This window comes from Pyrgilauda ruficollis, unplaced genomic scaffold (genome assembly GCF_017590135.1).
Source record: "Pyrgilauda ruficollis isolate IOZ18807 unplaced genomic scaffold, ASM1759013v1 scaffold74, whole genome shotgun sequence".
Classification (NCBI taxonomy): Eukaryota; Metazoa; Chordata; class Aves; order Passeriformes; family Passeridae; genus Pyrgilauda; species Pyrgilauda ruficollis.
This window is the reverse complement of record NW_024529266.1, coordinates 1,396,808-1,419,961: the sequence shown is the minus strand read 5'-3', so window position 1 is coordinate 1,419,961 and position 23,154 is coordinate 1,396,808. Positions and strand designations below refer to the sequence as shown.

The 23,154-nt window shown below is 39.1% G+C and overlaps 1 protein-coding gene across 1 annotated transcript in view; it reads right to left on the bottom strand.

The window, feature by feature from the left end:
- Positions 1-20,527, bottom strand: part of FAM169A (family with sequence similarity 169 member A) — a 22,091-nt gene extending 1,564 nt beyond the window's left edge. Inside the window, exons 1-10 of the mRNA XM_041486249.1 lie at positions 20,384-20,527; positions 18,817-18,916; positions 17,664-17,749; positions 16,153-16,324; positions 14,181-14,360; positions 12,620-12,748; positions 6,696-6,802; positions 3,727-3,781; positions 3,237-3,375; positions 946-1,111 (exon numbers count right to left, since the gene is read on the bottom strand). Of these exons, the coding sequence (XP_041342183.1) occupies positions 946-1,111; positions 3,237-3,375; positions 3,727-3,781; positions 6,696-6,802; positions 12,620-12,748; positions 14,181-14,360; positions 16,153-16,324; positions 17,664-17,749; positions 18,817-18,916; positions 20,384-20,527 (1,278 nt within the window). The remainder of the gene's footprint in view (positions 1-945; positions 1,112-3,236; positions 3,376-3,726; positions 3,782-6,695; positions 6,803-12,619; positions 12,749-14,180; positions 14,361-16,152; positions 16,325-17,663; positions 17,750-18,816; positions 18,917-20,383) is intronic.
- Between the last annotated feature and the right edge of the window lie 2,627 nt (positions 20,528-23,154).

Genomic DNA, 23,154 nt, shown 5'->3' with positions numbered 1-23,154 from the left:
CCCCATTAAAAGGTTTTGATGGCTTTTCCTAAAAAAAAAAAAAAAAAAAAAAAAAAAAAGAAGGGCATATTTGTAAGTCAAAATTATGCCCAGCTATTGTTCCCCAGCCCTAATGGATGTACATGTGATTGAAATTTGCAGCTTAATGTGAGAAGTAGATAGCTGAGATATCTAGAATTGTATACTAAGAAGGCAAAACTTAATGCAGATTAGCTAACTTAGCCAGAGTATTAGTTTGTTGTTGTCACCTACACTAAATATATGACCATAGCTTACAGTTAGGAACCAAGATAAGGAGTTTTTAATGCATCTCTCATGCCTCCTGCAATCATTCCTTGAACCCAACATTTTCATCCATCAGTAAGAACATAAAACCCTGAGGGCATTGCTAGGCACAATGAATATTCAGAAATTTAAATTGATGTTGTTACCAAGGTGAAGCTAAAAGCTGGATTTAAATTTGATGTTTAAATCCAACAGGCAAGTTTTAAGTAGAGAAGTAAAAAGAACCAATAGAAGTCACTGAAGCATATCAGGTCCCGATGTCTTCAAAAAACGGGGTTTTTTTTTAAATTAGAGATACTGGGTCAGATCTTGACCTTATCCCAGTCATTTTCTGGATCCCATTCAAATTCTCTGGAATTTCTTATTAGGAGAAATCAGTGAAGAAAATGAGGATGGTAGACAAGCTAGAAATTCATCTTACTGAAGATCCTATAAAATCTACTATGTATGAAATCTATAAATCCTATCCTATAAAATCAAAATATGTATCAAACTAATTCTGTACTAGCCTTAACTTCTCAGATACCCTTCTTAATAAAGTACTGGTGCAAAAAATCAAAGACCTGAGAATCACATGGAGCAAGGTAGCAAGGACCATATTTAACAGAAACTGTAGCTGTATTCCGAAATTATCTGCTACCGTTATCCCATCCAGCTCACCTCCATCTCACTTTGTTTCTCAGAAGGTGATATGTGCATTTCCGCGTCTAATACGGACTGATCTTCATTTTCAGCAATCATTTCCTCATCCTTCTCAACAGCATCCACCTTAGGCACTTCCACTAAGTCTTCAGAGCTTTCAGATGTGTGGGCAAGAAGTTCCGGCCTGTAGCAGGTATTGAGACATATCTTTTAGATTAATACATAATTTTGGTGATCTCAGCAGGAAAATTCTTTCATGACCAATTATGTGGTGCATATTTGCCACAGGAGATACAAATCAAGAAAACTAAATGCATCTAAAAATGGCTAACTCCTCATTAGGAAAAAAAAGTAATAACAACTAGGAAAACTACTTTGGCAATTATAAAATTATATCTGTCTCACTTCCATTTTATGGGAAAGAAATCTGAAATTTCTCTAAGTTTATTATTATAAATTCAGAAAGTAGTGATGCATTACATATTTGAAAGCTACAAAGGGTTAAGAAAAGCAGCAACTTCTTTTTCCCTTCATCCCCACTGTAGAAATATTTTCAAATAATGGAATTATGAAAACACCTGTATTCGTATAATCACTGAAAATACAGATATTACAAAGACCATGACTGGAAAATAACTCAAGGCAATAAACACATCAACAGTGAATAAGCTGCCATCAACTAGAGGTTACATTAGCAAATATCTAAAGATGAAGTGCTGATGCACTGTCACTACTGCAGGATAGTAACAGTAACTCAAATATTCAGTTCTCATTTTTGAGACAATAAAGTTTAGATGAACTGAACCTATTACATACAAGCAAAGAAAAATGTGCATGCAATAGATTCACAGGAGTCTACTTTGTGATCTCATAGTAAAGGCAGTACTGGAGGGTTTTATCCTACATGACAGTCTTGAGATGAAAGTAGGACTCAATAGGAAAATGCACAGCAGAAGACCCTGCTTCATTTTTTGGTGTGCATGAACGGAACGTACCAAGCTCATATGCTGTTCTGATGCCTTCATTTTAGCACTCCTTTTAGCTCTGCTTAAAAACACCATGTAACGCATCTTGTGAAACAGCAACACATCATTGCCTTAATTTTGCAAGGCCCAAAATTTGACATTCAAATTAGGTTAGTTTAGTAACCAATCATACCAGGTTAGTCCTCACATACAAACTAGCCAATTACTAGAAGTAATAGCACTTCTTAAGCTGAGGCAGCATCAAGTGTGCCGCTTGACCTGTTGAACCAGCTTAGAGCAGTGCACTGACAGCGCAGCACAGCAATACAGTATATGTAATTCCACAGAGCAATTTAAACACAAAAATTAGGCACTACCTAGTGTAAGGTCTCAACTGCACAAAGAGAATCCCCACAACTAATTCTGTTTAAAGAGGCCCCATGTCCCAAGCTTGAGTGATTTCCTAGAAAATAATAAAGTTATCTTCAGTTTGTCAAAAGAAGCTTTAGGGGTTGAAGTGGGTTTCTTTGGAAGAGAATGAGAGGGAGACACACACATGGAGCAGGGTGGGGTGGGCACAGTGTGTCTGTGACGGAGGAAGGGGCTATTTATTTACTTAAAATAGAAATTCTGAATGGAAAGCCAGTACAAATTATTACTCCAAGCCCTGTCCTGTAAGAACTGTTATGGCACAAAAGTCACACTACTTTTCACATCCACATCTGATGATTGTTACACAGGTTAACATCATTTAAACTGGAAATGGTTTTGGGTTCTTTTCAGGATGTTAGATCAGATATGATGGTTCAAAATATTGTCTGAGCAAAGGGCTTTCCTTTGAAGACATGGCTCCCTATAACACTTTTTATTAGCTGACAAGCAGTAACCAGCTCCCCAACTGAACAGTCAGACCATATTTTATTGCAATATATCAACTGTAACAACAAGTGGGGGAGGGACACCTCCTCAAAGACCACACAGAGTGTTATGGATGTAGGTCCAGATATATTATCTCAAAAAACCATGCTGTGAATACAAATATTTTTACCATTGTACAGATTCAGTTACAAAAGGACACTCTCAGCCATCACTCTTTTCCTATTATTTCTATTATTTACTGAGCTTTCACAGGTACTACATTGTGGTGCAATCACTCTTCAATTGATGTCTCACTTTTCTCTCTTCCTATCTTGCATTAGACTTTACTTTTAGTAATTTTAAAATCAAGCAAGTGAAGTGGGGAAAAAGGAGAAGAAATACCAGTTGCACACCCTGAGACACTAATATAGTTTATGGCTGCCTAAGCAACAAAATAAGAAATCAGTAAAAACGGGCTCCTGGTACCTGCTTTTGGACATTTGAAGAGCATTTTCCTCATCTTGTTGGGAAGTTTCAAGTCCAGGTTCCTGTCTATTTTTATTTAGCCTCTGACGTTTTAAATGACTGCTTCGTGTCCAGATGGAAACAGGAGTTGCATTAGGGTCTTAGAAGAATAACACAAAAAAAATTCCAGTGAACAAATTCAGACTATGATCTGCATATGACTTCCCTATCCGAAATAGTTCATGAAAGAAATTGAGTGCCACTAAAACAGCATTTCCTTGTGTTACTTTCTTTCTGAATAGGGTCTTTACCAAGGCTCATAACAATTTTATCTGAATTCCTCTAAAAGATATATGAGTTCAATCTCAGCACCTTAGAGGAAAGCTTGTTTTCATATCCATTTTACAGATGAATGAAGCAAAATGGAAAGCTGTAAAAGAGCCTGCAAAACTATCTATCTAGAGTATCCACCTAGAGTAATTGCAATACTGATAATCAAGGTTATTTTTACCTTCAGATGTGCTTGCATGGACATCTGTTGATTCTTTACCTTTTTGAGAGTCAGCCTGTGGAGCAAAAGCAAAGCTAATGTTATTCTAAAATTTTCTGAATTTACTAAAATACCTTCATCATCCTACCTATGGCTGCACCTTTCTAAAGCACTATTTCATAGTAATGATCCTATAAAACAGCAGCTAAAATAATTCTTAATTTATAGCTAAGTCTTCTGTCTCATCTCAACAAATTTAATATTTTTTTGAAGTTATCTTTATGTCATGGATGACTAGTTTTTCTTTGTTTTATTTCTGGCTCCAATATAGAAGATAAGATTTCAAGGTGGCCTGTCACTATTAACTAATACTATCAAGATTTTTTCCTAACAGTTCTGCTTATAATAAGTTTCCACACAAGTCAATTAGAGGACGCTCTTTCTGGCTTTTTTCCCCTTTCTGTATAAACCCAAGGAACTACACTGCAGTTGTTGGCAAAATTTATTTGCGAAGTCTTATTTTGATACTTGTATACTATTCTATAGTTTTATTTTTGTCATGACATCCAACTGAATAGGGCAACCCATGTAAAAAATAAAAAAAGCCAGAACTTTTTTTGGTGATTCATCAGTAATGCAGCTTACATGTCAGCTTACAGTCAGCACAAGAGGCTGCTTAGCTCCCTCTCCCTAGAGCTTTTTTGTCCCCTGTTTCTCCACACCATCCCAATACCTTAATTTTTTTCTGCAAGTTAGCTGAGGATTCAGCACTTGATACAGTAAAGTACACAAAAGCTGTACACATTAAAATAAAATTAAGTACATTGTTTTTTCTTAGCCACTAGTAATAATCTGGAACAGCAATTACCAGCATCCTGGTCCACTTTTCCAGTCTCACTTCCAATACTGTGGAAGAAGGCTGGCAAAAAGTGGCCATGTCTACATTCTGCTATTTGAAGTAGTGTCCTAGATTGCAAGGCAATGTGTATTCTATTTGCTGCCTGTAAGAGGTGTGGCAGTTATCTTCTGTTAATTGAGCAGTTTTCTTTATCTCTTCTACAACCAATCCTCCCTCCAGAGAGACATCTTCTGTTAATGGGCCATTGAGTGTCACTGCATGACTGATAAAATTACAGCATCCTATTGTGAGATGCTCCGCCCAGGGCGAGGAGCCAAGCATCCTAACTGGATATAATCTGAGATTCTGGGCCACCAGAATAGCCTTTCCACTGGATTCCCAGAGGAACAGCTGCCTTTTTCACTGGATCTTCAGAGGAAGACTACCACTTCTACAGGATCACTGCTGCAACAGAACCACACCTGACACTCCAGGAGGACTGCAGCCACCATTCCAACGGGACTGCTACCAACACCCTGACCAGGTTGTGTTCTGATTCTGTCGGTGTTGTTTTGTATTACTGCATTGCTTATTTATTTTTTATTTTCTTCCCTAATAAAGAACTGTTATTCCTGCTCCCATATCTTTGCCTGAGAGCCCCACTTAATTTCAAGTTTGTAACAATTCAGAAGGAGGGGGTTTACAGTTTCCAGTTCAGGGGTGGCTCCTGCCTTCCTTAGCAGACACCTGTATTTTCAAACCAAGACAAGTAATTTCAGATGAGTACATAAGAATTTGTAAATTAAGAGCAAATTATTCTAGAATCAAAACGCACAAAATGGGGAGCACTAACAGAGAGGGAAAAATTAAAGTTGGGAAATGTTTTTTCATGGTTTGGGGGAAGGTGGGATATTTTACTTTCTTACTTGGTGCAACAATTTTCAAACCATTGCACAACTGCTTATAGATACTGCAGATGCCAATTTTAGAGCTGCTAGCAGTTTTACCAAGTTATGAGGAGTTGGAGCACTTTGGTATCTACTGTCTTTTCCTCTACAAAAGGGCAAGAGACAGGGCTTCTTAACTCACAGCAGCAAAAATCAAAAGAATTGCTATCACTCTCCTATTTTTTCCGGGTATATCCATATAGCTCTATAACCAAAATGTGTAAGTTTTTAGATCATTTGCTGATATGATTTTTATTGGAATCTATCTAAAACTCAGAGATGAGGCTAGAGACACTGCTGCAAATGAAAGACAACTAAGAGTTATTGCTTCCAGTCATTGAGAGATTTAAAACATCACTACTTTTCCGTCAATTTTGCTTTGGGAAATAGTAATTTTTCTCAAATGGGAAAACTTTACTTAAGTTCCAAATCTAAAGTTGAAATATTAACATCTGAGAGTACTGATTTAGTAATTATTTCCCATTTTTAATTAAAGCACTGGCTTCTATGAAAGCATGGTCATGTCAATAACACAGACATTCCTTAAAGCATGCAAATCTATGCTCATGGTATTTGGAGCTATGAATGATTGTCAAGTACATTCTGTGTGGCTTCAGAACACAAATGAAATAAAGGAAGAGCTTCATAATATTTAATGACCCAAACATATTCATAACTACATGTCCATGAGCAGCTGTAATCTGGCTGCTGTATCAAATACATGCAAAGAAAGGTGCGGTCTTTTTGTACAGACAATGTCTAACTCTCCACGCAATCTTAACATCAGCCATTGTATTGAACTGTGACATGGATGGGTACCTCTAAAAACTCTCTAAACAGTTTTATCTCAGAGACAGTTGAAACACTCTCCTTTATGTAATCTGGTGGTAAAAGAGTCAAATTGCAGACCCTGATAGCTGCAGCACAGACTCTCTACATGCATGGGAAAACCCCACCTGTCCACAAAAAAAAAAATCAACAAAAAAGCCAAAACCAAGAACCAAACCAAAACCAAACAAAGCAAAAAACAAATAAAACAAAACCAAAACAAAAAATCACAACCCATCTCCAACATTAGCATTACATCAATGGGAAGCATTACATCCACAGAGAAAGTAACAAGTAAGCAAAAATAATTTCTCGTAACTGTTTTTCCAGTTACAATACACTCAAAAAAAAAAAGAGGTGACAGAAGGTGTACCTACACTTAGTTGTGTTTCTACCTCAGTCCTTGGTCCACCTGCTTCAGATACTGCAGACTGACAAAAATTGTCCTCTGCTTGCAAACTCTTATTTTCCTTCTTCGAGGTCTCTGCTGTGAAGATTTAAAGGAGTAAACAGAGCAAGAGAAAATTAGTACCTTTATATAACAACCGTTTGTCCTGCTTTCAGCTGGGATAGAGTTACTTTTCTTCCTTATAGCTCATACAATGCTCGTCTTGAATTTAGTGTAAGATAACACATTGATGTTTTAGTTGTGCTAAATAGGGGGTGACCCTAATTCAAGGACTTTTCACTTTCTTATGCTGAGTGAGCAAGTGCAAAAGAAGCTGGGGACAAGACACAGCCAGGACCAAAGAAATATTCCATACCACATTGTTAATCCCAGTACATAAACTGGGAGGGGCTAATCACTGCAACTGCATTGTGTATCAGTTCTCTCTCTTGGGTTTCCTTTTTCTGGTTTTGTTGTCTCCCTTCTCATTATGATTATTGTCACATTATGCTTCTGTTTAATTTGATTTCAATTATTAAAATGTTCTTGCCTCAATCCAGAGGTTTTGCATTTTTTTTCAGATTCTCCTCCCCACCCCACTAAGGGGGGGAACAAGCAGATGCATGGCACTTAGTTGCTTGTCAAGTGCGAAGGAAAGGCCTTCAAGGAAGACATTCCATGTCACCCAGGCAAGTGGACCACCATGGACAGGGAGGTGTCTGGTACCTGAGGGAGCTAGCTGTGCTAGAGATGATTTGTTATGAGCCAAAGAATGTGCAGTCACATACTGATCTTGACAAAGCCCAATGCACATAACCCATGTGGTAGGTATTTGTATATGTAGCACACCATCATCCCAACTCATTGGCATTAATGACCTAGAGAGATGAAGAAGCACCCACAGTGGTTTAAGTGGTTTGCTAACTCTGGGAATACAAAGAAAATCTCTCTCCCTACCTATGGACTTGCCTCTCAGTTGTGAAAAAATCTTTTCAAAAAGTATGAAAAACAGCTCCAGGAGTTACAGCAACAAAAAGAAGACAGGTTCTACTCCCTGCCTGTACAGACAAGTATCTCAGCTATTAAGAGATTCTTTTGCACAAAAAAGAGGATAAAGGGTACACACCATGGTTTTTAAAATCCTGTGGGACCACAGAAAGGATATGAAAAAATTATATGGAAAATCCACCTCCACCCTAGAGGCATGAACTGCAAGGAAAAACAATCACAAATGTGAATTCTTGCAGGAAAATTGCTGCTCCAGTCTCCAGCAGGCAATTCCCCAGACAGAATGGAATGGCTAATCTTACTCCTGATTCTATGGTAAAGAATTCTAATCCCTTTTCACAGGAAGTGGGTGAAGAATTCTATATCCATACTAGAGGGTCCTGCCTCCCATCAACGGGAGACGATGATCAGTTAAGTTCACTGGAATGTGAGGATCCAGTAGCCTAGAACGTCAAACCCACAAGAGTATAAGGGTCTAACAGACATCAGTGCACAGTGTGCCATAATGTCATCATGCTATAGAGGGCAATAACCCATTAGTAGTTCTGGAGTGACAGGGAGGTCCCAACAGCTGACTATAATGGAGGCTGAGACTCGCCTGAGTGGGAATGAATGGCAAAAGCATGTCACTGTGACTGCCCAGAGATTCTGTGCATCTTTGTCACAAACCATTTCAGAAGAGGATATTTCAGGGATCCAGAAGAGTAGCATCGGGCTTTCACTACAGCTGCCTTGGAGACAGGGAAAATTAAGCATCTGTCTGCCTGGCATTTTCTTTCAGAGGGCCCTTCTGTTGTGGGGCTGCTGAAGAGTAACAGGTGCCAGCCACTAACACAATGGTGCACCATCAGAAATACTGCACCAATTAGATTGTCCAGGAATCTTGAAAGTGATCAAGGACTGGCCTGAAAAGATTTTGGAATATCACTAGAGGAGTGGTCAACTCCTCTTGACCCATACTGAAGAGCACTCACTGTGAATAAAATACCAGAAAAAGAGAAGAAATATGCCTTATTTACTGATTGTTCTGCTAAACTGTAGGAAAGGATCAGAGATTGAGTCTTCTACAACAAGCTGCTGAAGAAGGTGAATCAAGTGAATTTGCAGAGGTGAAGACCATCCAGCTGGCTTTAGACATTGCTGAATGAGAAAAATGACCAATATTTTATTTCTACACTGACTTGTGTAGTGACAAATATCCTGTGGGGTGGTTGCAGTGACAGAAGCAGAGTAAAGCAAAAAGGTAAGGCCATCTGAGCTGCCATATTGCAGTATCTTGCATATGCCATATGTCATAGGTTAAGAAGGAAGTGAGTTTTTTGGGAAGTTGTGGTCAAACCAATCAGTGCTTGGATTTGAATATTGTCACCTGCTTTGGCCACTGAAGGTGTGGACCACCTCTGAGAACACAGGGGGTTAAAAGCAAGAACTCCCAGGAGAACTCTCTCTTGGTCCCGGTCAGGGAAGGAGCTCAGAGCTCCCCTGCCCAGCCGGGGCTGGCTGGGAGAGGGAAGCCATGCGGCCGGGTGAGGTAGGCCGGAGCCTGGGGCAGAGGAGGGGAGTGAAGGCCTGGCAAGATGGAAGGGTGGAGGAGCCCTGAGAGGCATCGGGGCCCCCCCCCACACCCCCTGGGAGATGGAGAGAGAGAGCCAGTGCCTGTGCTGCCTTGGAATGTGATATTGTGCTGGCAGCACAGGCTGGCCAGAAGGAAGGTGGGGGATTCTGGGCAGACAGAGGCGAAGATTTTAACCCCTTTCTTGAATAGTGGAAACCTTACAAATACTGATTCTCCTGAATCTGAATGAGGAGAGAGAGAGATGAAGCATGAGGAAATGGGAAAGTGTGAGGAAAGTTGGTGCAAGTGAGAGATGTTGGAAGAGGTGGGAAGAATCCTAGGTGGGAGGAGATGATGGAGTGCCCTTGGGCTGGACTCTTTTCTTGTATGGCCATGGACAGACCCATGTTTTTCCTGTGACACAGAGACTGCATTTAGGGGGAGGTAATGCCTTGGAGCCAAGAGAGAGTGGAGAAGCAGTGGCATGAACAGAGACGGCTGAGGAGGGTGTGGGATACCCTCTGTCTTCAGTAGAGAGGAAGATCTCTGTTCACGAGGCCCCTCGGCCCCAGGGGGTAAATCTGGGGGGGACTGGTGTCCTGAAGCTGAGAGACCTGAAGCTTTTTTAGAACTGGATGGGGCATCCTTAAAAGGGGAACCCTAAAAGCAGTCCTGGTCCATGTACAGTGGTGAGAGCACTGAACATGGAGGGAAGAAGTCATGAGGGCAGATGTTCTCAGAGTGGTGCCAGGAGTAACATGGAAACACAAGAGGTTTCAATTGTGTTTCTGGGGAAAGCCTATGGTGCAAGGGGGGACTCCTCTCTCCCTGATGGACTTGAGAGTTGATTATCTAAGGGGTGGTGATGGACTGGAAGTTGATTATCTGAGAGATGATGACAGGGTGGAAACCTATAGTGTTATTTCATGCTGTGGAGAAAATGGCGGGGGGAGGAGGAGGAATGTATTTGGAGGTTTTTCATTCTTAGTTCTGTGTCTGTTCCTTTTTAGATATTGTAGTTAATAAAGTTTGTTTCCTTCACTCTTAAGTTAGAGCCTGCTTTGCTCTGTTCCTGATCACATCTCACAGAAGCCATGAGGAAAAGTATATTTTCATGGAGGCACTGGCATTGTGCCAGCCTCAAACCATGACACCATATCATATGCCATAGACAAGATACTGCTGTCTAGGTGGAGAACCTGGTTGTGAAAGTACCTAATGCAGAGACTGACGCACCCAAGAAATGGGCCACAGAGGAACATCAGAACAAAGAGAAAGTGCATGAGGCTGCTAAGATTGAAGCAACTCGGGTGGATCAAAATTGTCAATATAAGGGAAAATTATTGCTAGTTTGGTGCACCCATGACACCTCAGATAATCAAGGATGAGATGCAAATCATAGGACACTTGAACCAGGGGTGGACTCGACCATGGACACAACTGCACAGATTATCCATGAATGTGAAACATGCACTGCAATTAAACAGGCCAAGTGGTTAAAGCCTTTCTAATATGGAAAATGACAACTGAAACAGAAATATGGGGAGACTGGGCAGATAGACTATATCACACTGCCCCAAAACTCCAGTGAAAAATGTCATGTGGTCATAGTGGTGGAAGCAACATCTAGAAAGGAGAGAACATAGCCTGAACCCCATGTCACCACCAGGAACAGTGGTCTTAAGAAGGAAACCTTAAGAACATGACAGAAATTCCAGAATGAGATAGTGTGATTAATTTTCTAAACAGCATCCTAGACAACTGGGCCAAAGACCATGGCATTGAGTGGGAATATCACATTCTCCGTCACATACCAGCCTCCCAAAAAATGAAATTATACAACAACCCATTTATCCTGGAGCAGTGGGTGGCAGGACCTTCAAACATTGGGCAGAAGCCACCTGTTAAGTAAACACTAGGGAATCTGACAGTCAGTCCGACACAGCATAGTCCAAACTTCTATACAGTATAGAAAGGGATAAATTTCCTGTAGTGTGCACAAACATGCAGAAGGAAACAGCCTGGGTTATTCCTGCTTCAGGAAAAAGCAAAATAATTTGTGGAACTGAGTTTGCTCAAGCACCTGGCTCCACTTAGCAGGTAAATACAGGAAGATGGGGAAGTCCATTGCATTCCTTATGGGGATTTGATTTTGGGTGCAAGTAGCCAATAAATTAAATTGCATGATATTAATTGCCATATAACACTTTATACTGTCTCTTTCATGGTTATATGCCTATCACTCAACTGGGGACCTCACAGCACCTGTTTTCACCATTCTGAATTTGGGGATCAGAACCTGATTCCCATTCAATTGCCATATTAAGGGTATTACAGGAAAAACCACGCAGACCAATGAACAATTAAATCTGAGAAAGCAAACAAGTGCAGTGGTGACAGAAGCAGAACTGGCTCCAGCATGCAACAATCCAACTTGATGCAGTATCTTTTCTGCCCTGAAAGACTGTTACGACAGATGGAACACAAAAGTCATGGACTAAAAGAACTCAACAGACATTTTAGAGGGATGGCCCATAGACTAAGACAATGATACACGTGTGTGATGTTTGTGTATATCAGAAGACAGGAAATACAATGATTCAGAGTAACCGGTAATAACTGCAAAGAACAGAACCTGGGTATGACATAAAAGATACAGGATATAAGGAGTGGATATCATCCCACTTTCAGAAGGGATAAAATTAATTTTTTCCCTAGTAGCTGGCATAGTGCTGTATTTTGAATTCAGTATGAGAACAATGTTGATATCACATATTTTCATTACTGCTGAGTAGTGTTTATCCTTTGTGAAGGATTTTACAGCTTCCCATGCTTTGCCAGTGAGCACAGTGGGTGCACAAGAAGATGGGAGGGATTACAGCACGGAACATCCTGTTCAGTATATAGACTGGGGACAGTTGGCTAGAAGGGGCTGCTTGGCGATTGCCTCAGCATCTGTCAGCAGGTAGTGAGCAACTGCACTGTGCACCACTTCTCTCTCTTGGGTTTTATTTAGCTGTTTTTGTCTCCCTTTTCATTATTATATTTTATCTTATTTTAATTATTAAACTGTTCTTATCTCAACACAGAGGTTTTACTTTTTTTTTTTTTTTTTCCCCAGACTCTCCTTCCCATCCTACCAGGGGAGGAGAGGGTGAACAAGCAGCTGCATGGTACTTAGCTGCCAGCTGGGGTTAAAATATGACACCATTCCAAATATGATCTCAAAGGTCTCAGGACAAATAGAAATCTTTCTGCTAGTTTCTACACAGTTCACAGAAGTCACTCTTGCACAGTATTTATTCAACTTTCACAAAGTGTCAGAAAACAACAAAACAAAGCATCCATACCTGCAATTTTGAGATTTTCCTCTTGCACTATAGACATAAGAGACTTTCTCTGGAACCAATCTCCTCCTCCCTCCACTTGCCACAAAAGGTTTTTATCCCCAGGGTACTTCTCAAGGTACTGCTTACAAGCTGAGCAAACACAAAAAAACCCACTACATTACAGACACTATATACTCAGCTATACCTCAGATTTAAAGTTTATCTGAAATCAAATTATTTTGCAATCTACCATCATACAAAAACAATAACAGAAAGAAATGTTTAACAAAATAGTCGAGTCTGAAATAAACTTTGCTTTACCCTACACATCTGTCTTAATTAACCGCTTCTTAATATAGGTTTAAATATTTTCCATTATTATCTTAAACTGCAAACAAAGATTAATATGATTTTCTTCTTTTCCTAGTACTCACTTGGGATTTTTGCAACTTCACTAGTTACTGTTCCTGCCAACTACAAAGCCAAACTCAGGACAGAAGGGTTCTTAAGCAGAGGATGTAATCAGTGCTTTTTGTCCCCTCATACTCTGGTAGGCACCTGTGATAAGCACTCTCTGGAAGTGTTAATATGTTACCATTGAATGGTTAATCACTGTTCACTTCCAGAATATTTTCTGCGCTTCTGTCCTTCCATCTTTTTTCTCTCTAAACCTGTATCAAACATACAGATGTAGAGGCATGCATGCTTTGACACTATTCTTTGGTCTTTGCCAGAAAAAGCTACCATTTTTCACCAGATTTAATACTGAGACACAACTTCAGAGCACAAGATCCCCACTTTGTCATTTCTTGACTACAAAAATGAATCAGTCATTAAATTCTGCTCAAGTAATTTTCCTCATTGAAGCTTAACAAATTAGGTATTATCAGATCCAGTGACAGACTGTGGTGCTTCAAAAAGCAGAAAATTTCTACTGGTTAAGAAGGCCAGACAAAAATGTTCATAGAAGGAACCCTGGCAAATGGCCTAAGAAGGAGCAAGCCTTGAGAAACAGGGCAAAAGAAACATGCTTCTTGTCTGAACATAGTCCCAAGAACATAGTTTCCAGAATCCATATAACTTCCTACATGACATAGTCCTCTTAGGTTGCTAATGAAGAACCATGTGTTTTGTGTTTTAGAACTGTACCTTCTGATATGCAAGTTAAAGCAGAACCTAGTCCTCTTCACCAGAAGTTCAGAGAAAGCATGAATTAAACAATCTCATGAGGTTTAGGTGTGAGCAAGAAAAAGGTGCTACAAGGCAGATAGACATTAGATCCCACACAGAAACAACTCAGCCCATGCTACAGGCTTGGTGGGGAAAACAGGACAGTGGTGAACTTCACAGCAGCTAAACTCAACAGAGTTCAAATAATCTACTTTTACATAGAGGATTAAAAATTGAATCAGGAACTACTTCATCTTACACAAATCAGGACTTTTAGCCTCCACCAATGGGCAGAAAATTTAATGTGGAACCTGAGGATAAGGCCACAAACATGGAGGTTGAATGACAATACTCATTTGGACATGAAAAGAAACCACAAAGAAGATCAGAAGAAAAAAATTAAAGAGCTTGCCTGTATACATGAAAGGTGACAGTGGATATCTTAGGCCAAGAGACTCTTCAGTAAAGGAATCCACAAAGTCTTCCAACATGATTAACCCAGACTCTTTCCCACGATATTTCTTTCTAACAAACATTGTGTCTAGCACTGGCAACTTGTACTTCTGATGAACAAGAGAGCTACAAACACTTCCTGAAATAATCAGAGGGAAAAATATCCATCAGTATGGATGACATAACTGCATGCTGACTGACATGCTGCAGCACGGATTTCAGCATATTTAAATAAAGACTTTTATAAGTTATAAAAATTCCAAACTATATAAAAGTAAGTAAAGTTATAAAAATAAGTTATAACTTTATTAAAAAGAAATAATTCCTATTAGTCATTTAATAACTTGTTTGAGCAAGCTTCATAAGGTTTCCAAGATACATCAATAGAATAATGTAACAGAAAAAGTCAGTAGCACCAGAAAATAATAGACAAGACAGAGAGGAAAGGCTCACTTTGAAATCTCAGTAAAAACGGAACTGAAAGATGGAGGAGGGAATAGGAGAAAACAAAATTATTTAATTACACTTTTATGCGATTACATGACTTCTCAGGACAAATTTGAAAAGCATTTCAGTTCTTGCTTAAAGACTGAAACAATGATTCCAATTTTTTAAATGAAGACACAAAAAAATGCTAGGACATTTTACACTGAAATTCTCCCTTAAGCAATATATTACCCTAAATTAATCAAACATGGAACAGATGGTGACAACACATAGGTACTTCAATATCAGAGGATTCCAAGGATAGCTATGAACTCAGCAGTGAGAAAAGGATGTCATTATAATGGCATTAAGGCAGTCCATTAATAGACAATCTGTTTTCAGGCCCTTCAGTGAATCTGTGAACTACGGCAAAGAGTTGCCCTCTTCTCTAACAAGGCCAATGAGAAACAAAGTTGTCTATACAACCCAGTCAGTCTTTGCAACCTTCTATGTTTTAGGACCCACAAACATACTTATTTTTGGGCCATGAAATAAATCAGAGGGCTGGAGCACTGCTCGGGTTGCTCAGCCTGGAGAAGAGAAGGCTCTGAGGTGACCTAATTGTGGCCTTTCAGCACCTGAAAGGAGCCTACAAAAGAGCTGGAGAGGGACTTTTTAAAAGGTCATGCAGAGACAGGACAATGGGCAGTGGCCTTAAGCCACAGGAGGATAGATTTAGATTGGATATTAGAAATAAATGTTTTACTGCGAGGGTGGTGAAGCTCTGGGAGAGGTTGCTCAAAGAAGGTGTGAACATCCCTGATGTTCAAACTGTGAAGCTGTGAATGCCCCATCCCATGTTCATGCCAGGCTGGATGGGGTCCTGGTCTAGTGGAAGGTGTCTCTGCCCATGGCAGCAGGGGTTGAAACGAGATGGTCTTTAATGGTCCATTCCCACCAAAATCATTCTATGATTCTATTATTATTTTCATTTTTGAAGCAAGGGAAACTTGAGCAGAGAGGTTACATTACGTGAGTACACTTTGGGAAGCTCGAAGAGCTCCACCACTCCTCAAAACATCTGTTTACAGAGTGGCCTTTTCCACACAGGCTGCTCATTTGGAGAGCACAACACACACTCAAACATGGGTGAAATTTTGAAAATTTTTTGAAAGAAAAACCTTCCATTTTTGCTAACTCAAGACAAGCACAGTCCAATTCAAGTGTAAACAATTGTTCTAGAGAAGAAAAAAATGTCAGGTATATCAAATTTCTTACAGTTTTAAATACATTTTGTAATTACGAAGTAATCTAAGAACTTACATTGCTAAAGCATGTAATTATTTCAGCTAGAGATTTTAACAGCCATCTGGTCTCTTATGACTGCAGGAAAACACCAACTCAATTAGGCCTGCAAGGCTTATAAAGCCTACTAACACAATATTCTTCAAACAAACTATCTCTTCCCCTTTAATTCCCAAATCCCACAATCCTCAAATGTTCACCTGTAGGTTTAACAGAATAGAACCCAATAGCCTCTCCTTTTTTCCACATGATCTTAGCATAATGGCTGCTACTATGACAGAGAAATGGGATCTCATTTCTTTCCATTTCTTGTGTTCGATAGATAATTCGATTTAGAACATAGAGAACAACTCTCTCTCCAACAGACTTCACCTAAGGGAACACAGAAAAAACATTTCAGGAGATTGGTCAGATTAGTTAATACCCATACATGAGAGAACTTATTTAACACAGCTGCAGACAGATTTCAAGGGAAGGCTGTAAGAGCTAAAGCAGGGTGACTCTCTGAGGTTTGTTACAAGGCAAGAAGATGCTCAGCAGCCATTGCAATAGGTTAAGTATAAATCACAACCACAGAGAATATTTCATGTCTTCAACGTCACTCCCAATCCAATGTGTAAAATCTGGGAGAAGGGTAGTGGAGTGAGAATATTATGATCTCAAACCTATACTTGTACTTAAACATTCACCAAACACAACAGCAGTATATCAGCCTCAGAATTCCCAGGCTAGCAGGTAACTGAAGTCTTACAAAGGAGAAATGATGAGCCTCAGTGTGGCAGGACTTGGCACACTCAATCACTCCTGATAGAGTGGCAGGCAACAGGATGTGATACAGTGAAAAAACTTGTTACAACAGTTTCTGTGGCATGAAATAAGCAATTAAATATTCTTTTATCTATCCTACAGGGTTCCTTTTATATATGAAATTTGAGTTCACCACTATTCTACTTATTGTGAAGGAAGGAGGAACCATGATCTATTCTAACTCTTAGTCTCAGCTACCTCCCTTGTAAAAGATTTGGGTTTCCTGATTTTCCTACCATTAAGAATTATGTGGAAAGCCAGACTACCTGCCAAACTCTCAAGAGAAAATTTTAAAAATTGCAAAAATCAAAGACAAATGCCCAGATTCCAAGAGCAGATATAAATCACACCCCTGGAAAAACAGAGATTTCCAGTTTTGGAAAATTCCGTGCTACACAGGGTTAAATAATGGTAACAAAGGTCAATGATGGGCAGCAATAATGCAGATACCAGGCAACTTACTTTTCCAAACTTCATGTATTGCCACTGCAAGCCACCAGCTCCAGCTTGCTTCTGTCAACACATTCCTGACAGTATTTTTGGTTTACTAGTCCCCTGATAAGATCAATAGGTATGGTACAATGCACTGGTACAATGCTATGGTACAATGCACTATTCTACCAAGATGTTTCATCACAACCAAATCACAATATTCTAAAGAAGAAAGAAAAAAAAATGGTAACGCAGCTAACATCATATGAAGCTGCTGTACAAAGGTAATTCTTGCTCAAGACTCTATCTTCACATCGAGGTTCCTTTCCCCCTTGTACCTATTCCTCTATTCCCTTGCAACAGCCCTCTCATTTCCAAATTAAATTAAAACACGTAATATCTTGCACACTATCTATCTGCCATTATCTTGGAGCATAAGATTAAATGCTAGGTGAATGTTGGAGTCATTTACCTGATGAAGTCCCTGTCTAGCAGGGACAGATGTTCTCACAATGTCATCAATTGACCACCACTGATCAGCAAGATACAGGGCTATAGCTTGAAAGAAACAAGGGAAATAAAAAGTTAGTGATTCTTACCATTCCAAAAGGAACATATTCATTAAGTTGCTAAATACCCAGAAATAACAATGTAGTAGTCACATTAGGCATCTTCTAGATGACACTACATTAATGTAGCTCCTACTACCCTAGCACAACCAACGGGGCACTGTTCCCATAAAAATGCTCCGTAGTCCAAAACCCTTTTTGATAACTGAGACTAATAAACACGAGGGGGGATTTGTTTGTTTGGGTTTTTTTTTTGTGGTATGGTATACAGGAACTACTTTTCAGACATAAGCTCTGTCCTTCAACACTGTGCTCTAACATCTCCTTCCACTAAAAACTGTCAAGATAAGTCTCCCTCATACATGTATTTTACTACTGGGTGGCTAATAGATATTAATATTGAAACCATGCAAGTTTGAGGGAGATGAATGCAAAAAGTCTGATAGAAATTTGAGCAGCAGTTAGGAAGAGTGTGATATATAAGCATTTGTGGCATACTTGGCAATCATATACATGGCATTAAATGGAAGAAGAAACGTGGAGAACTGGAAGGGGAGGAAGATGGGAGGAAGAACAGGAGGAGAAAACCCACAAAAACCATCACCTCAGCCAGAGCTATGCTAGGACTTCAAGCTAAAGACTAATTTACACACAGTGCTGATCAATCACTATTAATAAAGAGCATTTAAATTCATGTGCAAATTAATGAATTCTAAGAACGTTCAATACCTTTTGGAAAGGTGAAGCATACATAAAGAGATCAAGAGATACAAGTTGTACTATGGTCCAGACAACCACCACATTATTTTGCTACATATCTTTTGAATTCAAGGGGTCCAGTTCTGATCTGATCAGCGTGCGAAGTTCTAGCACTCGTGTATATAAATACACAACAAAAAATAATAGTATGTGAACAGAAAGATGGGGAACAACAAATGTACAATGGAAAAGTTTTGGCCTACAGTAGCATGAAATGAGCAAGGTCCTGGTTACATGCATTTTCCACAAAAAAAAAAAAAAAAAGTCAATACAGAGATAAAAAACTTAAAATTAAACCTGTGAGTGAGTCCCATGGTGCAAACAGTGCAAGAACTTTGTGTGTCTGCTCTACACCATAAAGAGGAACAAAGCCCACGGATGACAAGGTAATAGGAACCTGCAAGAAGAATGTATAATAATTCAGCAGACTTTTGCTAAAACAACAGTAGTAAAATATAGAGAATGTTTATGAAGGTAAAAAAGAAGAATATTAAAAAGCAAGTCCTTAACAGCTAGCTGTAAAAGACAAGCCTTTATTTCAGTCCTTTCTTTACACACATCTTCCTAGAGACAAACTACATCTAAAGAGCTCTGACTCTCAAGCTCTGGCAGATTTAGCTACAGTAGTTTGTACAGCTCTTTTCTGCTGACAGTTTGCATTTGTGTGCGCAACTGAAGTAAGGTGTGCAAGAAGCCAGCATTATGTTCACTTCAACAATCCCAACTGTGCAAGCTGTCAAAGCCAACAGAAGAATGAGGCAGTCAGTCAAGCACTGAAATAAGCTGACACAGCAAAACTGTGTTTGCTAACAAGTTCTAATGTGCTACAGTGGGAAGGCAAATTCAAAAGGGTTTTGTTCCCTGAAGTTACACACGTTAGAAATTCTGAATTGTCTACTTGATATTCCTCAGAAAAAAATATGGGAAGGGTCAAAAAACCATCTTTTAAGGAATCAAGTAACTTTGTGGAAATGCATTTTGATATTTAAATTCACGTGCTTCCATTATTAAGTTAATGTATAAAAAACTTGATAGACATGAATGGTGTGGTAGACAGACTTGCTTAACAAATTTAAGAAGATTATGACATGCTATTGTCACAAATGAGGACGTTAATACAAGCGATCATTTAGGCATACAGCACTTGCATAAATGCAGGAAAGTAGTCAAGACTCTGATTCTGCCAAGGAATCTGTGGCACTGACCTTTAGATCCCACAGAAAATCTTCTCAACTGACTTACTTTTCATTAAAGCTATACACTGCTGGTTGTATTTGTACTATTTCTAATACAAGCATTCATCTGGACAGAACCAACACTGACCAACTCATCACACAAGGGATAAGTGTTTAAAACATAAAAGTGTCACAGCTATTCTCTACTAGAGATTAATAACAGCACAGAATATTTCAGATAAAGAAAAAAGAACCACTTTTGAAATTAGTGAAGTTATTAATCAAAACTTGAACCCAAACATGAAGAACACTGAAGAACTGAGATAAAAAAAGAGCCAGTTAGCTTAAATAAATCATTAACCCCTTAGTGATGACAGCCTTTTGAGAATGTATGAAGTTTGATTCTTAAGTTGAAAATTTAAGGTAATAGTCAGGTTGGGTTTTTTATTTGTTTTAAATTGCTTATTATGTACAGGTCCTTTGCCTAGAAGCAGCACACAGTAACTAAAACGCAGATTTAAACCCAGTTACAGAGTGAAAAAAGTAGAGTTTAACACACAGATTCTGAATTTGGAAAATATGAAAGCTTTGATGAAATAGTTCTGAAATTCAATAGGACTGGATATCTTAAATTTTATATCTGTAAGGATATTAAGAACACCAGTACTACAGTATTTGCTGGTTGTTACCTTGCGGTGGTCTGGCAGAGTAAAGAATTCAGGAGAGTTTGGATTCCCCCGATTCCCCCACCGAAGATCAAAGAAGTAGTCTTCTGCTGAGTTCTCCAAGTCCTCATGACTGTAATTGTTCAATATATCCACAGGGAATGACATGCTCTTGAGAAATAAAAGAACATTATTAATGTAGGTACTTACATACAATGCAAATGTAAACAGGACTGTTGAACACCCACACTCTGCTGTTGACTCTATATCCACGACAGAAAAGAGAAATGCTCCAGCATTTACAATTAATTAGGATGGTGACTAATAACACCCAGTCTGTAAAAGAATCAAGTCTGTGCTCATAAGCAGAAAATAATTATATTAGCCTATAGATCCCCCTAGACCTTGGTTGTGGAAGATTTCCAACATACAAGCCCCATGTTTGCTGCACAAGTATGTGCTGCTTTGAGGTGGCAGATTTAGTTCTATCTCCCCCCCAGATGATGTTTTTGATATCACTGGTCACATTATAACTAGGTGGTAAAAAAAAGTAAACCACCCAGATGATAACAAGATGGAATTAATTTGAGATTTTGCATTTAAATCCATCTCTGCAGAAACCAAAACACTGCTCAGGATTTTTCTCATCCACTGGCCAGTTAGTGCTCTTAACAGATGGTTTTTTCCAAAAGCATTTCAGCTGTGAACAGAAACTTACACAAGCTCATTAAAAACAAGAGCCCACAACTAAAGAGACTGAAGAGAGACAACACTATAACTCTGAAGCCAAGCCATAGTGGAAATAACTCCTTAAAAGCTCTTAGATTCAAATTTTGCTTGTCAAAGCAGCGTGAAATTAAAATGAGCAAGAGATCCTGGAATCCACTGTGTGGTCTTCAGGTAAGGCTCTTCCAGCTCTATAAAACTATACACAGAAATATACCCCTCAGCTGCTTTACAGCTATGACTCAAACTCTCAGAAGCATGAACAAACCCAAGTTCATGAGAACCTACTCCAGTGTTCTGGAGGAAAACAGGGATCTTACTCCTTCTCAGCTCCCATGAACCCATCACACAAGTTTCTGAACACAAAAGTTTTCATGCAAGTTTTATGATTCCTAGCCTTCACTATGGAGTCTTATTTTTCAGTATTATTTTAAATCTTAGCGTACAATGAATTTTTTTTCCTCTTTACCTTCAGTCCCCCTATTTAATCCACCATTCATTATTCTACTGACACAGGTAAATCAAGGCAAGACATCTTATTCTGACTCATTCAGTAGAAATTAAAAGTCTACATTTTGAAGGCTTTTAAACAGCAATAATATGCTACTACTAGGTTGACTGGAGAGAGAAGGCTGCTCCTTCTACACAAGAGATTTTTCTCCTTGTTAAAATGGAACTTGGACATGACCTCATTGGCATCTACAACTGCTGCCTTTAACACTGTTGCTGATGAAAACACTAATGTTTTCCATGAATGCTATGGTTCAGATACACACATACATTCCTCAGAGCCATTTCCTTTCAAATTCAAGTAATTCCTTCCCCTCAACTGTTATTTGCATTTTCTCCTGCCTTCCTCTCCAGTCTCTCACATGCCTTCTACTATTACCCACCGACCCTATCAGATACTTGGCTGCATCTCGAAATTCTCCACCTGTTTCTCCCCACATTTCAGGGCTGCCCTTGCCATTGCTAACAATCAACTCCTTTGGCTCCTCGTCTTTGCAAACAAACTGATTTCCAGAGCCAAAGGTGAAGTGTGCATGCTTTTGAATGCAGCAGCAATGCACAGCAGACGGAGGAGCTGCTGTCAGGGGTGAAATTCATCCACCACCAGCCTCCTCATCTCTAGCAGATATGGCTTGACTGCACATATTACAGTTCCCAAATACACCAGCAATACTGCACAGACTATGCTGATAAGCATGTTGCAAGACAAAACAAGGAGAAGCATAAGAGATCTACTAAGAGATCTAAGTAGAAGACACTACTTCTACAAGAGGATGAGGCTTTGCCACCATGTTAACTGCAACAGGCAAGGTACATTCAGCTGTAAAGGAATACAGGTATGTGAAAAACACAAAATTTCATTTTCTGTATGCTGGCAGAAAGGGTAACCCCCCCTCCATTATTAAACAAATACCTAAGTGCTTAGATAACTCTGCTATTAACAAAGAAATTGAGCTGAGGTTTCATTATTGCATGACAAACAGACAAACAAGCCACAAGCTATAACTTTAAGCCTCTAGGTAATAATTCCTGACATTTTTTTGGAATAAAATAATGAAGGACCAAAGCAAAAAACATGCAATACAAAATACAATAGATTATCTGAGTTCCAACCACTACATCACTATGAAAATAAAAGCAGCAACCACATCTTTGCTTAAAAGCAAAAAAGGCTAATTATTGCATTCATTAAATTACCCTCAAAATCACTCACAGACCTCTTTTCTGTTTGCTATTTGGGCTACCTAATTTCTCACGGCACCCTTAGATTTTATTTGCTCTCAACTCCCAGTAGTCACTCTTGACTTTTCCATTCACAGCATTTACAGATAACATGTTATGCAAAAGAAAGCAATACAGAGAAATTTTCAAGACTAAACTAAGGAAAACCTACTCAGCACCCCTTCTAAATAAACATTTATCTTTTTTACCATGCAGCAGATTAGACATGTAAAGTCCAAGATCTCATACACTTGTGTATTTTGTCTCTGTGCTGAAGAGGTCAGAAATAGTTCACATTTAAGTGCACTACATCCCTGAAGAAATCCGTAACTCTTCAC